At 42.5% G+C, this 13,165-nt stretch overlaps 1 protein-coding gene across 1 annotated transcript in view; it reads left to right on the forward strand.

The window, feature by feature from the left end:
• The window catches only part of DDRGK1 (DDRGK domain containing 1), a 45,501-nt gene that overhangs the window by 10,756 nt on the left and 21,580 nt on the right, over nt 1-13,165 (forward strand). Inside the window, exons 3-4 of the mRNA XM_054029570.1 lie at nt 7,853-7,959; nt 11,559-11,660. Coding sequence (XP_053885545.1) covers nt 7,853-7,959; nt 11,559-11,660 — 209 coding nt within the window. The remainder of the gene's footprint in view (nt 1-7,852; nt 7,960-11,558; nt 11,661-13,165) is intronic.

Here is a 13,165-nt window from a genome sequence, read left to right on the forward strand (position 1 = left end):
TTGTGGCTCAGTGCACATCAAAGGCAAGTGACTTAGCCCTTATATAAAGTTGTCTTTGTATTGACATCTGTTTACTTGTTTCTACAGTCTATAGCCTATTAAGACAACTCCTTTTTTCCCTGGGTGTCCCTTCTCTCACCTCTATCTTGTGCTGCTGGTACACCCTCTCGAGTACCTGAGCACTGACACACAGTGCTAATGCCTCATAGAGAGAGCACAGGCACCGGAAACCATACAGCGGCTGGACTTGCAACCACTTTTTGTGGACTTGCTGCTCTCTTCTGCGGGCTGCCTTTAGATCAGTTGCAGGGCTGTAGGCATCCAGGATTTCAGTTGATGTGTGCTTAAAAATAAGCTGCTCCTCTGTCTCTTTTCTATTTTGGACTTGTATTATGGTTCAGATGCTTTGGTCCGGCTGAGCAGAGCTTTGTTTTCAGTTGCCTGGGCCTGGGCCTGGTTCTGCGCTGGCCTGGTTCCTGACACAGGTTGAAGCAGACTTAAAACTAGTTACACCAGCTGCCAAAGTTCCCTTTCTCCCCAAATACTCCCTTATGTTGAGAGCTGAGAACGCATTGACGTAGGAGTCGCTCCAGTCACCAGAGGATCCCCCTATGTAGGATGATCCTTCTGGTGGCAATATCGGATTTGTCCTAGGAGACTGGTACGAAGTAACGCCAGCAGACCTGGGCCTTATGTAGCTTTTGTTCAGACACTGGATGTGGGTCGTGAGGATTTTTTCCATCTTACCATTAAATTTCCTTGCTAGGATAAGACCCCTTGGAGGGAAGAAGGGTGACCCTGTACTTTTGCTGACTCCACTGAATTGCTGTATCACTTCAGGACTGAAGTCTTCTCCTGTAGAATTAACTCAGAAGATTAAATCATCTGGTCTGACCTCCTGTATAACACAGGCTATGGAACTTCCTGAAATAACTCTTGTTTGAACTAGAGAATTATATTTTTTTTTTTTTTTTTTTTTTTTTAAGATCTTGATTTAAAAATTGCCAATGACAGAGTCCACCATGACCCTTGGTAAATCCTTCCAATGACTGATTACCTTCACTGTTAAAAACATGCACCTTATTTCCAGGCTAGCTTCACCAATCATTGGCTCTTGTTATATCTTTCTCTTCTAGATGGGAAGAGCTAATATCTGTTCCCCAGGTAGGTACTTATAGACTGTAATCAAGTCACCCCGTAACCTTCTGTTTGTTAAGCTAAAGAGATTGGGCTCCCTGGAGTCTCACTATAAGGCATGTTTTCTAATAATTTAATTATTCTTGTGGCTCTTCTCTGAATGGTCTCCAATTTACCGAATGGTGCTAGGAACAGGATTCCTGTTGCTAGCTTTTAGTTGTCATTTCTTGATGTTTGTGTCCAGCCTGTTCAATTTGTATTTTAATCTCTATGGGTGCTTATAACAAGCTATTGAAATAAGTTAGATGAAGGCTTAATTTTATTTACTGGACCTGATAGCTAGATATTGAGGGTGTGCGGGGGAGGAATAGTTAATAGAAAGAGAGATGGAAAATGATTATTTTTGGGGGGGTGTAAAATACCCATCCTTAGCAAGTAAAGCTAAATCAAGTTGAAATCTCTTTTTGTGGGTGCTTCTTCCTGCAGTTGGGGTGGGTCAGGACATCTGAATAACTAGCAGATTGGCACAGAAAACAGGGCTGAAACGCCTCACGCCAACGGTTTCCCCACAGAGCCTTGACCCCCCCGTGTGTAGGCGGGCTCCTTATTCAAGGGTTCCGTGTGGGCTGTGGCAGGTCATGCAGGCAGGCCTGTTAGCCAAGTGTCCCACGCGGGCTCCACCTGCTGAGTAAAATTGTCAGTGGTTAGTTGACTACTTAAAGAAGGTCATCTCTTCTGAGAGTAACCATGTCTATTCATAACCAGCTCGGATCAAAATGGTGGGACAGACTTCTGACAGAGTGGTTCTCAAAATGAGTGAACCCAGTGAGCTAATTGCTAACCTCCTTATTTCTAAATTGGCTCAGAAAAGTGTCTTGGACTGGTAGATGTTGCTGCTCCAGACCACGGTGGTGGTGGTGGTGCTGCTGCTGCTGCTATTAATACTAGTTACATAGATCTACATGGTGCTGGACAAACAGATGACCAAGCTCGTGCTCTGGGGGGCTTTCAGTCTAAGTTAGGCATAACATAGCAAGATGGGCAACTGTTGGGGACCTTCCTGGGGCTGGCATTACAACAGTGAAGATAATGAATAAACTTATGGTTAGGTACTGAATGCTCCATGTTTATGTTTGAAATATTGATAAGTTGGGGGCGTGGTAGCGTAGAGAGGAAGGAGTGCCCTAACCATTGGGCCATAACTTAGGGCTTGGGAGACCTGGATTCAATTCCATGCTCCACCACAGACCTCCTGTGTGAATTTGGGCCAGTCACTGAGCCTTTCTGTGCCTCATAAAGAACAAAGCCGGAATTTCAAGTAAGAATGTGAGTTTGCAAGGCTCAGGGTTTGAGAGGGAGATTGCATGGCTCGGAAATGGCATTAGCTGAAACCAGCTTTGAAATCTCTTTAGTTGATTCAGGTGGAGGTGGCCTTTGCTGGCTCTGACTTTCACTGATTCACCAAAGCTCATATCTCTGGTGGAGTCTGATTGTTTTTAGAGTTTAATGGTTTTGCTGAAAGCTTTTATTCCGACATCAGATTGAGTGGCAGCCCTGTACTGAAGCTGGGTCTGCAAGCCCAGAGTAGTGGCTTGTTGCTGCTAAAATGCTCAGCAGTGAAGTAGTTAACTTTCTGGGCGCTTTAATTTTCTTTGGCACGTTCAGAAAAATATCTAGCCTCCTATGGGTTTACTCAAACCTTCTGAGGCCTTGATTCTTAGTAAAATGACCAAAATCCCCCAAGAATGCACACAAAACCATACAGCGCCTTGCACACGGGGGCTGGGCCCTCTGAGTGTTACAGCAATAAGATCATTCTTGTTGTATATGCCACAGGACCCTCCGCTTATCTGGAGAATAATTGCTGCTGCTTATTAATTGTAAGACAGGCACCTCAAATGAGATTAGAGCCTCATTGTGCTAGATGCTGTACAAACGTGTAGTGAAAGACGCTCCCTTCCCCAATCTAAACAAAGACAAGCCGGACAAGGGTGAGAGGGAAAACAGGCACAGAGAGGTGAAATGTCTTTTCCAGGGTTCACAGCAGGCCAGTGGCAGAAGTCTCCTGACTCTCACTCCAGTGCCCTAGCCCCAAAACCATGGAAAACATCAGCATTTGGGATCTATGGGCTCACCTCTCTGTGCTACTGTTTCTTTGTCTGTCTGCAGACTCAGGAAGACAAAACTCAGTTTGCATTGGGTCACATCTGGAAAGTTATCCTTGTGCCTCTCTACCTGAAATCAAATCTGCAGAAACCAGTAGAGCCCCCAGAGAAATGCTGGCACAGCAAGGCGTGCCACTGAGCACCAGGACAATGTAGCTTTTCAAATATAAGGAAATAAAAATCCCAATTTAAACATAGCAGATTAAAAGGTAATAGTTGACATGCAGTTCCTTTACTTACCTCCTGAGATCTGGAGCTCAGCATGGTATGCTTCCCCCAGAAAGTATCAAATGCTTAAAGCTTGCTGGATGATTTAGCTGCTTAGTTGTCAACTGCTGCAGGAAGACCACAGAAACTGCAAGTTGGGGCCCTTACAGTGTTTTTGTTTGTTTGTTTAAATCAGTTTGTCTTTTAAAATGCACAGGACTGATTTGTGTAGCATTTAAATCTGCAGCTGTTCATAATTTTGACATCTGAAACAGCGCCGACATAAAATTCATCTTGAATAATGCTGTGCTTTGAATTTACTTTAAATCCTCTTATTGTTTTGTAATGCTCATTAAATAGTGGATCCTACGTACACCTTCATGGGATGACTAAATTTATTTTAAGGTGGTAAATTGGGAAGTTGTGCACTATTTTACTTGGAAGGTCAACCTGCAGTGAATCGCTGACCATTTTTAAATCAAGATTGGATGTTTTTCTAAAAGATCTGTGCTAGGAATTATTTTGGGGCGGTTCTCTGGCCTGTGTAATGCAGGAGGTCAGACTAGATGACCACTGTCAATGGTCCCTTCTGGCCTAGGAATCTATCAATCTGCCTGACTACTAACTAATAAATACATCTCACAATAGTGCCATGCATCCACGGATACCTACCTACATTGTGAGGCATCATTAACGTGTTTAGAACAAATAGGGTGACCAGACAGCAAGTGTGAAAAATCGGAACGGGGGTGGAGGGTAATAGGAGCCTATATAAGAAAAAGCCCCAAATATCGGGACTGTCCCTATAAAATCGGGACATCTGGTCACCCTACTCACAAACTCCTGTGAGGCAGGAACTGTTTAGAGCTCTATTAATAGATGTAGTCATTGGACTGCGCTTTTAGTTTAAGCGAAATAAAACACCGTAAAACCTCTTCGGTGCACAGTTAAACTTTGTACTGTGCTTTCCATGACTACCATATTCTTCATTAGAAAAGCACCTGTAAATAGTACACCTTTTGACCTGAATTTGTCATCAGGCTGCATTTTTATAGCAATCTAGATTTTCTTGACATCAGTAAATAAAGTGACGTGGTTTAGCACTGGCCATTTTTGCCCTTGAGACATTTCAAGCCCAGACATGAGCGAAGGAGGTAAGTGTGTGTGGTTTCTCAGTTATATCATATGCGCTTGTTCAGAAAAGGAATTTCAAGTGGTTCGACCCCTTCTCGAAGGAGCCTGTGGCCTTTACGTACTGCACTTGGCTGTCATCAGTGTAGGCTGGTTTTGTGGCTGCAGATTAATAGGCCAGCATCTTGTTTGAGTTCTAAAATGGCTCACTGATAAATCTTTTTATTTATAAAAAAAAAAAAGTGGCTTGCATGATTGTCATGTTAGTCATCTTATTGCCCATGCTTTTCCATATGGTGGATTGATTTGTCCCTGTCAGTGGCCATGTGTAACAAAGATTCCGATGTAATCAGGGTTGGATGGATTTCTGAAGGCAATATCTTAGTTGCTTCATGTGTTCATTATCATTTGTATTGCAGTTGTTTCTGGGAGCCCCAGTCATGGATCAGGGTCCCATTGTGCTAGGCACTGTACAAATACATAACAAAAAGATGGCCCCCTACTCTTCACTGATAGTCTACGTAGTCAGAAGTGAAGCTGTGAGGCTGGATTCTGCTTCAGGATTCACCAATATAAAACAGTTTACTTCAGTGGACTTATCATTTACATCAGTGAAACAGAGCAGAATTTCAGAGTAGCAGCCGTGTTAGTCTGTATCCGCAAAAAAAACAGGAGTACTTGTGGCACCTTAGAGACTAACAAATTTATTAGAGCATAAGCTTTCGTGGACTACAGCCCACTTCTTCGGATGCATATGTTAGTCTCTAAGGTGCCACAAGTACTCCTGTTTTTAGAGCAGAATTTGGTTCCTAATCTACAAACCCAGAGCCCAACAGCAAAAGACAGTTGTTAGAGGAATACAAAGAAGTGCTGATGATTCTCTCATTAAGTCCGTCTGAATGCTGATGACTGTATTACTAAAAGGCTATTTGAAAAGGGGGCATATCTACAGTGTGTGTAGATTAAATGCAAAAAAAAAAAAAAACCCACAACCCCAAACCAAACATGATCAAGAAACATTCTTAAAATTTTGCCTGTACATCTGGGAAGTTCAAAAATGTGTGACCCCTACATCAGCAATAATCTCTGTCCCTTTTGCGCACAAACACCTTTGTCTGTTGCTGTACATGCCTGAATAGGTGCAGCGTGACTAAGCCGTAGTGCTGTGATGGTAATAGCTGTGTGTAAAATCTCAAACGCGACGCTACATTGAACATCTATTCTACCACTTTAATGATGAAGGCTGTAACTCAGCAAAGTACTTCAGCATGTACTTAAGTCCTATTAAGCACATACTTGGGCACGTTGTTAACTTGAAGCGCTTTGCTGAATCATGGGCCCAACAAAAATGTCTAAAGAGAGACGTGGTGCATTTCTAGCAACTGCATATTCAAAGAAATGTGCTGATGTCTTGAGGAAGTGGGTCTTGTGGGATCTCATCAGACACTTCATACCGGGGGGAGGAAAATGTTAATGGTCAGAGGTCAGGGACTTATTTTGTCAGTCCCCGACAAGTGTTCAAACAGCATCTTCTGTCGTTCATCACTAAACAACTAACGTGAACATAGAAAGCATACTCACAATTAACAATTTTGTATATATTTTACCTCAATACTACTATTCCTCTAGACTCCAAATTTCAGTTAGACTTCTTAACCAGAATAAAAATTTATTCTCTTGCTAGACTGAGAGCCAAACCCGGGTACAAATATCCCGTATGCAGACAAGCCCTGAGGAGCCAGTAAGAAATTTAGATCTGATGACTCTATGCAAGCCTTTTAGGGCAGGGACTGTGTTTTTTTTATTTGCTTCTGGAAAGCAGCAGCCATGCATGTGGTGACTCCTAGAGAATTGTGAATTAGAAGGGTGTAATTCCATCCGGGGCGTCTGGTGATGCGTCGCTGACTTTGATATTGCCACGTGATCCAGTTTGCAGCAGCTTCTGAAATGTTACTATATAAAATATGAGTGGGCCTTGTGCTTTCTGTGTGGGGGAGGGAGGGGGAACCCTTCTGAACATCTGGCTAGTATGATTTCACTCTTACTGAAACCTGGGCTGAGAAGTCTGCCTCGTGTTTATTTCCTTCCAGAGCGAGCGAACAGGGGTATAGTTTGAGAATAATTTGCAGAAAACAAATCCAGTAGAGAAGGCATCTACTTTCAGTAGTCTATCTATAGTAGTATGTGTTTCAGTTGTGAAACGGGCTGTCTCTAACATGCTGCGGGATACACGTTCAAAACCGAATCCTGTCAAAGGAGAAGGGTACCCAATCCCTCAGCCACCCAAACATCCCCTCTAGCAAATGCCTGAGGAAATCTGGGCCTTGCCCCGTGCCCTAAAGGCCAGCAGACTTCGGCTCTGTCAGAGCAGGAAGTAAATTCCCTGGGGGAAAAGGGTCCCTCATTGAAAACACACTGCAATCAAAACCCTTCACGTTTCAGTGTAGTGACTTTCATAATATTGCCAATTCCAAGTATTCAAAAATCTTGAGTTGGGCCCCAAAAGTTATGATTATATATAAAATCCCCTGGGCTTGCTTTTTTTTTAATAAGATGGAAGTGTTCTGGTTTCTGAGCCATCAGGATGCACTTGGGTCATGTTTTGGGGAGCGGTTTTTCCCCTGCAACCATGTAGGCTAGAAACTTTTTAAAATGAAAACTGAGATGACTCTGGGAACTTGGGCTTTGTTTAAAAAAATAAAACATTAAGGCAAATATTGCAAGACTGGAAGCAAAATTACAAGAGTTGACAACACTGGCTCAAGCAGTGTAGATTACTGATGGACAGAAAACCTCTAAATGCCATCTTTAAAATTTACATAATTGTTGCACTAGGCTTGAAGGTAACAGGAAAACAAAATCCCTACAGCTAGGTGTTAAATTGTAAATCTAAGTGTGTGTGATACGTGACTTTGTTCATATGTAATGAAAATTACGTTTAACGGTGGAAAGCAGGAAATGTTGATGATAAACAGCCTTTCTTCAAAGGATCCAGTAAAGTTTACCTCTGACTTCACCATATATGTGCCTACCGTGTAAATCTATTCTGTGGTTTGGCAGCCTCTTGTGAATGTCTTTCCCCCCCTTTTTATTGGCTTTTGTCAGATCTTTGGCTGTCTTCTCATCTGCAGCTCATCTCTCTTCAGAAGCAGGGAATCCAACTTCCTGAGAGCTCTAAATGTTCTTTGTCCCTTTCTAATGCAATGTTGCAGAGGAAGATGATGGAGATGAGGCTGCAGAATTTCAGTCGTCTGGGAAAATCGGAGCAAAGAAACAGAGGAAATTAGAAGAGAAACAAGCCAGAAAAGCCCAGAGAGAGGTGAGTGTTTCCTGCTATGTTTAAAGCACAAAGCAAAGGGCAGGTGATACTGACCTAGAGAAGGCAGGAGTTGTTCTTTGGTCACAAAAGCTGAGAGTTTTATCGAAAAATACCCACTTTGTCTCGGAAGCCCAGTCCCCCTTTCCCCTCCAATCCATCATCTGGAGTTCTGGAAGAGCGGCTGACATCTGTGATTGCACATTTTGTATTGGCCCATTGACAACAGTGACCATTTTCACTAGTCTGAGTCACACGTCCCCTTACTTAGGCATCCCCAGCCCAAATTATATCAGTTTTGCGGTGCAGAAGTTTCTGTGCCCCAAGCATAGTGCAAAGTGAATTGAAATGTAAGACGACCCTCTCTGTGGTGCCCGTCCCTGCAGCACCACACAAGAAACCTTGCGGGCTGGCAGGCTGTTTCCAAAACCCCCGAAAAGGGAGCATAGGGCTTGCCCTTACTACAGCCTCAAGTCTGTAGTAGCAGTTATGGAATGTCTGTGCAGTGCTCCATGCTCACCTGTAGGGGGAGGGTTCCGCTTCCTACACCAACCACTGTGCTGGTTCTCCATGCACAGCCTTGCCCAGTTGTTCCTTGGGGATTGGATGATGATGATTTGGTGACATAGGCAAGCTGTGTCCTTGCAAAGCCCATTGAAGTGTGTAGGAGCTGAGCATTCAGTCCTTAGGCCAGAATTCAACAGAGAGCAAACAAAAAACCTAGAAACCAGACATCTCTTTGCTATGAATATTCATCCGTTTCCTAAATTCTAGCTGGGGCGGGTTGGGTCACAGAAACTCCCTTGGGATCTGCCACCTATGTGCTGGGACTACCTCTGAGCCCGTTTTCCTTGGCAGCTTGGGACTTCGGTACCTTGCCCTGTTTGAGCCAGACACACTTGCCTGCTGCAAACACAGATCCAAGTCTGAACCACATCCCCCACAAGCTGCAGGCTTAACTGAAAACTGCTTAAGAAGTGCTCCTGTCTCCAGCACTCAGATACCCAGCTCCCAATAGGGTCCAAACCCCAAATAAATCTCTTTTGTTTTATACAGAGTAAACTCATAAATTGTTTGCCCTCTAACACTGATAGAGAGATGCACAGCTGTTTGCCCTTCTCCCCTCCCCCCCCCCCCCCCCCGGCACTAATACTTACTCTGGGTTAATTAATAAGTAAAAGTGATTTTATTAAATATAAAAGGTAGGATGTAAGTGGTTCCAAGTAAACAGAACAAAATAAATTACCAAGCAAAATAAAACAAAAACACGCAAGTCTAAGCCTAATACAATAAGAAACTAAATGCAGGTAAATCTCACCCTCAGAGATGTTCCAATAAGCTTCTTTTACAGACTAGCCTTCCTCCTAGTCTGGGTCCAGCAAACTCTCACACCTCCATAGTTACTGTCCTTTGTTCCAGTTTCTTTCAGGCATCTCTTTGGGGTGGAGAGGGTATCTCCTGAGCCAGCTGAAGACCAAATGAAGGGGTTCGCCAGGGGCTTGTATAGTCTCTCTCTTGTGGGTGGAGACCCCTCTCTCCCCCTGTGTAGAATCACAGCGACAAGATGGAGTTTTGAAGTCACATGGGCAAGTCACATGTCCATGCATGACTCAGTTATCTACAGGAAGTTCCCAGGAAAGCTCAGATATGGATTGACGTCTATCAAGGTCCATTGTTAGCCAAGTACTTCCATTTACTTGAATAACCCCTTCACACGATGTTGACCAAATCTTCCGTAGGTGCTTTCTACAGCAAACACTTTAAATACAAGCATAGAGCCAATGCTCATAATTTCATATATAAAAATGATACATGCATACGAATAGGATGAATACATGCAGAAGAACATAACCTTTGCAAATATATGTTACATGGCATATCTAGCATAAAACATATTCCAGTTATGTCATATCTACACTCATAAGCATATTTCTATAAAGCATTATGGGGTGCAACGTCACACTAGCTCTGCATATTAAATTACCAGTTGAAACACTCTGGATTTTTCAATTACACTTGTTTAACTGCTGTAAGTCCAGGGGTAACTAATCAGCAACAGCAAACCCTCCTAAAGCACATTAGTATATGACTCAAGTTTTTATACGTTAATTTCTTTTTCCTGTTCTACTTTACTGGCCTGCAATCTCTGTAACCTGGAGTATGGTTTGCAAAAACTTGATGTAACTGCAACAGACTTTTGCGTAACAGAAAAGACGCTCGCCACAGTACAGAGTGAACAAAGTAATAATAAGAGAGTTAAACTAGTCTGTTGAGCTGAAATTGACCTCTGCACAGGATCAACACAAAGCCACTCAAAATCCCACATAAGCCCTGCTTTAAGAAATAAAGTGGTGCCCAGATCTTACACTCAGGGATTAAATTTACCTCAGCTTGCTGTGCTGATAAGTGCTATAGATAGCATATATCGTAGCAAATACTACATGATTCTGTATAGTCTTCCATTACGATCCTGTCTTCCCTTGCTCATAACTTTAGCCATTTTGGGTTTTTACTTTCCAAGCTTGCTCTTTTATGGAAAGTTTGAGCAAAATCAATTAAGTTACTTCGGAATTAGAGCCGTGGTTTTCAACCTGTGGTCCACAGACCCCAGGGGACCCACAGACTAAGATTTCCAAAGGGGTCTGCACCTCCATTTGAAAATGTTTAGGGGTCCGCAAATGAAAAAAGGTTGGAAACCACTGAGTTAAATAAAGGGTGGGGGAGGGCAGAGGAGAAATCCTTTGTTCCATTTTCAAACAAGCTGATTTTCTTTCTTTTTTTTTTTTTTTCCACGCAGATAACTCAAAACACCTGACAGTTAAGCTGAAACGTTCCAGGTGGCACATTGTCAGTGAGGATGAGTCTCCTGGCTATTTAATTTAAAAAACACAGATTAGATCAAGTATTTTCTGGAATGGGGAGAAAGAGAAAATAATAAAGAAATATCTTGATATTTCAAGCAATAATCTAAACCATCCATTTTGAATTATTTTTTTTCTCCTTGGAACAATGTGTGTGTATTGGGTATAGTGGCTGGTTATTTTGCGGGGCGGGGTTCTTGTGTTAAGTTAAATTTAATCTTCCTAATAGTAAGATTTCCATTCTTTATCTAGGAGAGCAATTTTTCTATTTTTAACTAAAATAATTTAAATGTGCTTTCATTGTATGAATCCTTTAAAGGATGCCATTCAGATTAATAAGAACAAAATTCAAGGTACATTATAAAACATAAAAGTTTTACATTTGCAGTTTGGTTGTTTTAGATTTAAAGTGAAGGGAAAAGTCAATGGTTTCATCACAGTATTCAATAGCAAAGCTACAAAAACAAGCTAATACATGCATTCAGTGGAGGTGAAAACGTCGACAAGGAAACTGATATTTTAAATCTCCATAGGGATCATTTATAAACTTAGTGGAAATACTAAAATTCAAACAAACGGAAAACCCTGATGATGATGACAAACTAAAATAGCTTCTCTTTTTAAAAATATCAGTTGTGTATTTCTGGACACAAGAGTCCAGGAAACTGATGAGAGATAACTGATGCTCGTAAATTATGAAACCAAAGATTGAGAGAGAATAATTTATTGCCTTTTTTTTAGGCTGAAGAAGTAGAGCGTGAGGAACGGAAAAAACTCGAGTCAAAGAGAGAGGAGGAAAGGCGGAAAGAAGAGGAGAGATTACGCCTTGAAGAAGAAAGACAGGTGGGACTTGACTGAGTTTGCAGATGGAAATTCTAAAGCAAATTTTGCCCTTTGTTACATCTTTAGTACAAAGAGGGCTGTATGCAACCTTCAACTGAGCTGAAATCCCTGCTAGTGTTAGGCACTATCAGACAAGCCTGTGACTTTTGTTGCGTTATTATTTGTATTATGATAGTGCCTAGAGGTCCCACCTCAGGGCCCTGTTGTATTAAATGCTTGACAGACACCGTCCTTACTCTCACAAGCTTACCGTCGAAGTAGACAAAACAGACAAAGGGGAAGTGACTAAGCCCCGAGGTCACACAGCCGGTCAGTGGCTAGAACTCTCATCTTCTGATTCCCAGTCCAGTTGTCTGTCCACTACTCCACACCGGCTCCTTTTGTGTTATAACTTTGCCATTAAAGAGTTGTCTGGTCGATTTGCTGTGACAGTGAATGCTGACTTAGACAGCCATCCAAGGGACCGACAGGAAAATGCTTGGCCACGAAGGAGTATACTTAATGAAAGAGATCCCATCAAATTATAATGGGAACTTTGGTGAGGTACTCCAGATTGGTCTCTTAGGGGAGAGGGCTGGTTACCATTCACTGTAACTTTAAATCCATGTCGTGTAGGGAGTGACAGACTCACCAAAGCTGGCAGGCTAGACTGCAGCAGTACCTCCTGGGGCATTGCAGTGTGAATACTTATTTTGGAAATCTTTAAAAATGAATATTAGTGGGTGAAGCAAAAGCGATTAGGAAAAGCAGATACTGGGCATACATCAAAGCCTCTGTTAAAGTATCCCTTCAGCTAGGGGGCTGGAAGGCAGACAGTTCTTCTGAGGCTTCTCTGAGCAGCAAGGACCACTCTGGTGACAGCTAGTGGCTAAGAACAAGCTTCATATTCTCTCGGGCACTTGAGCAAGTTGTACAGAGGCTTTAGGGCATGCGTCCAGGGGTGAGTCTCTGTCAGATGTCATGCAGCATCATGCGTTGCGTTCGCACCTACCAAAGGGGCCAGAATACCCTCTGAAATAATCGACTGGCATACTGGGACGAGGATGCTGATTTGTGTCTGCCTGCTTGCAGTAAGCCAGTTTATTTTAGTTGCTCAAAATAGGGGTTGTGTATGTTGATATCAGAAAAGATGAGTCACTTTGCCTTTTAACATGCTGGGTTGAATGCACAGAACGTTCTGTGTAGGAAGTCTTATAAAAAAGTGTTTGTTTTCCCAAACTTTACATAAGGAAACTAACAGAGGGCTCCTAAAATGCTCTTTTTTTTCTGCCTAAACAAAATGTTTCTGCTCTGGTTATCCATTGAAAAATTCCTTCCTCGCTTCTGAGCTACTCTGATGTGCCGGTACATCAGTGGAAAGCTTCTGGGCTGTTAGTTTTTTATGAACGATGAGAGCGTCATCCAGAGTTATTGTTGCAGGGATTAAGAAAGCAAAAAAACAAGTGTTTTGGAAGGGTGCATATATACCCTTGTACTTCAGGGAATAAACAACCTCTAACTCATGG

Source organism: Malaclemys terrapin, chromosome 5 (genome assembly GCF_027887155.1).
Source record: "Malaclemys terrapin pileata isolate rMalTer1 chromosome 5, rMalTer1.hap1, whole genome shotgun sequence".
Lineage (NCBI taxonomy): Eukaryota > Metazoa > Chordata > Testudines > Emydidae > Malaclemys > Malaclemys terrapin.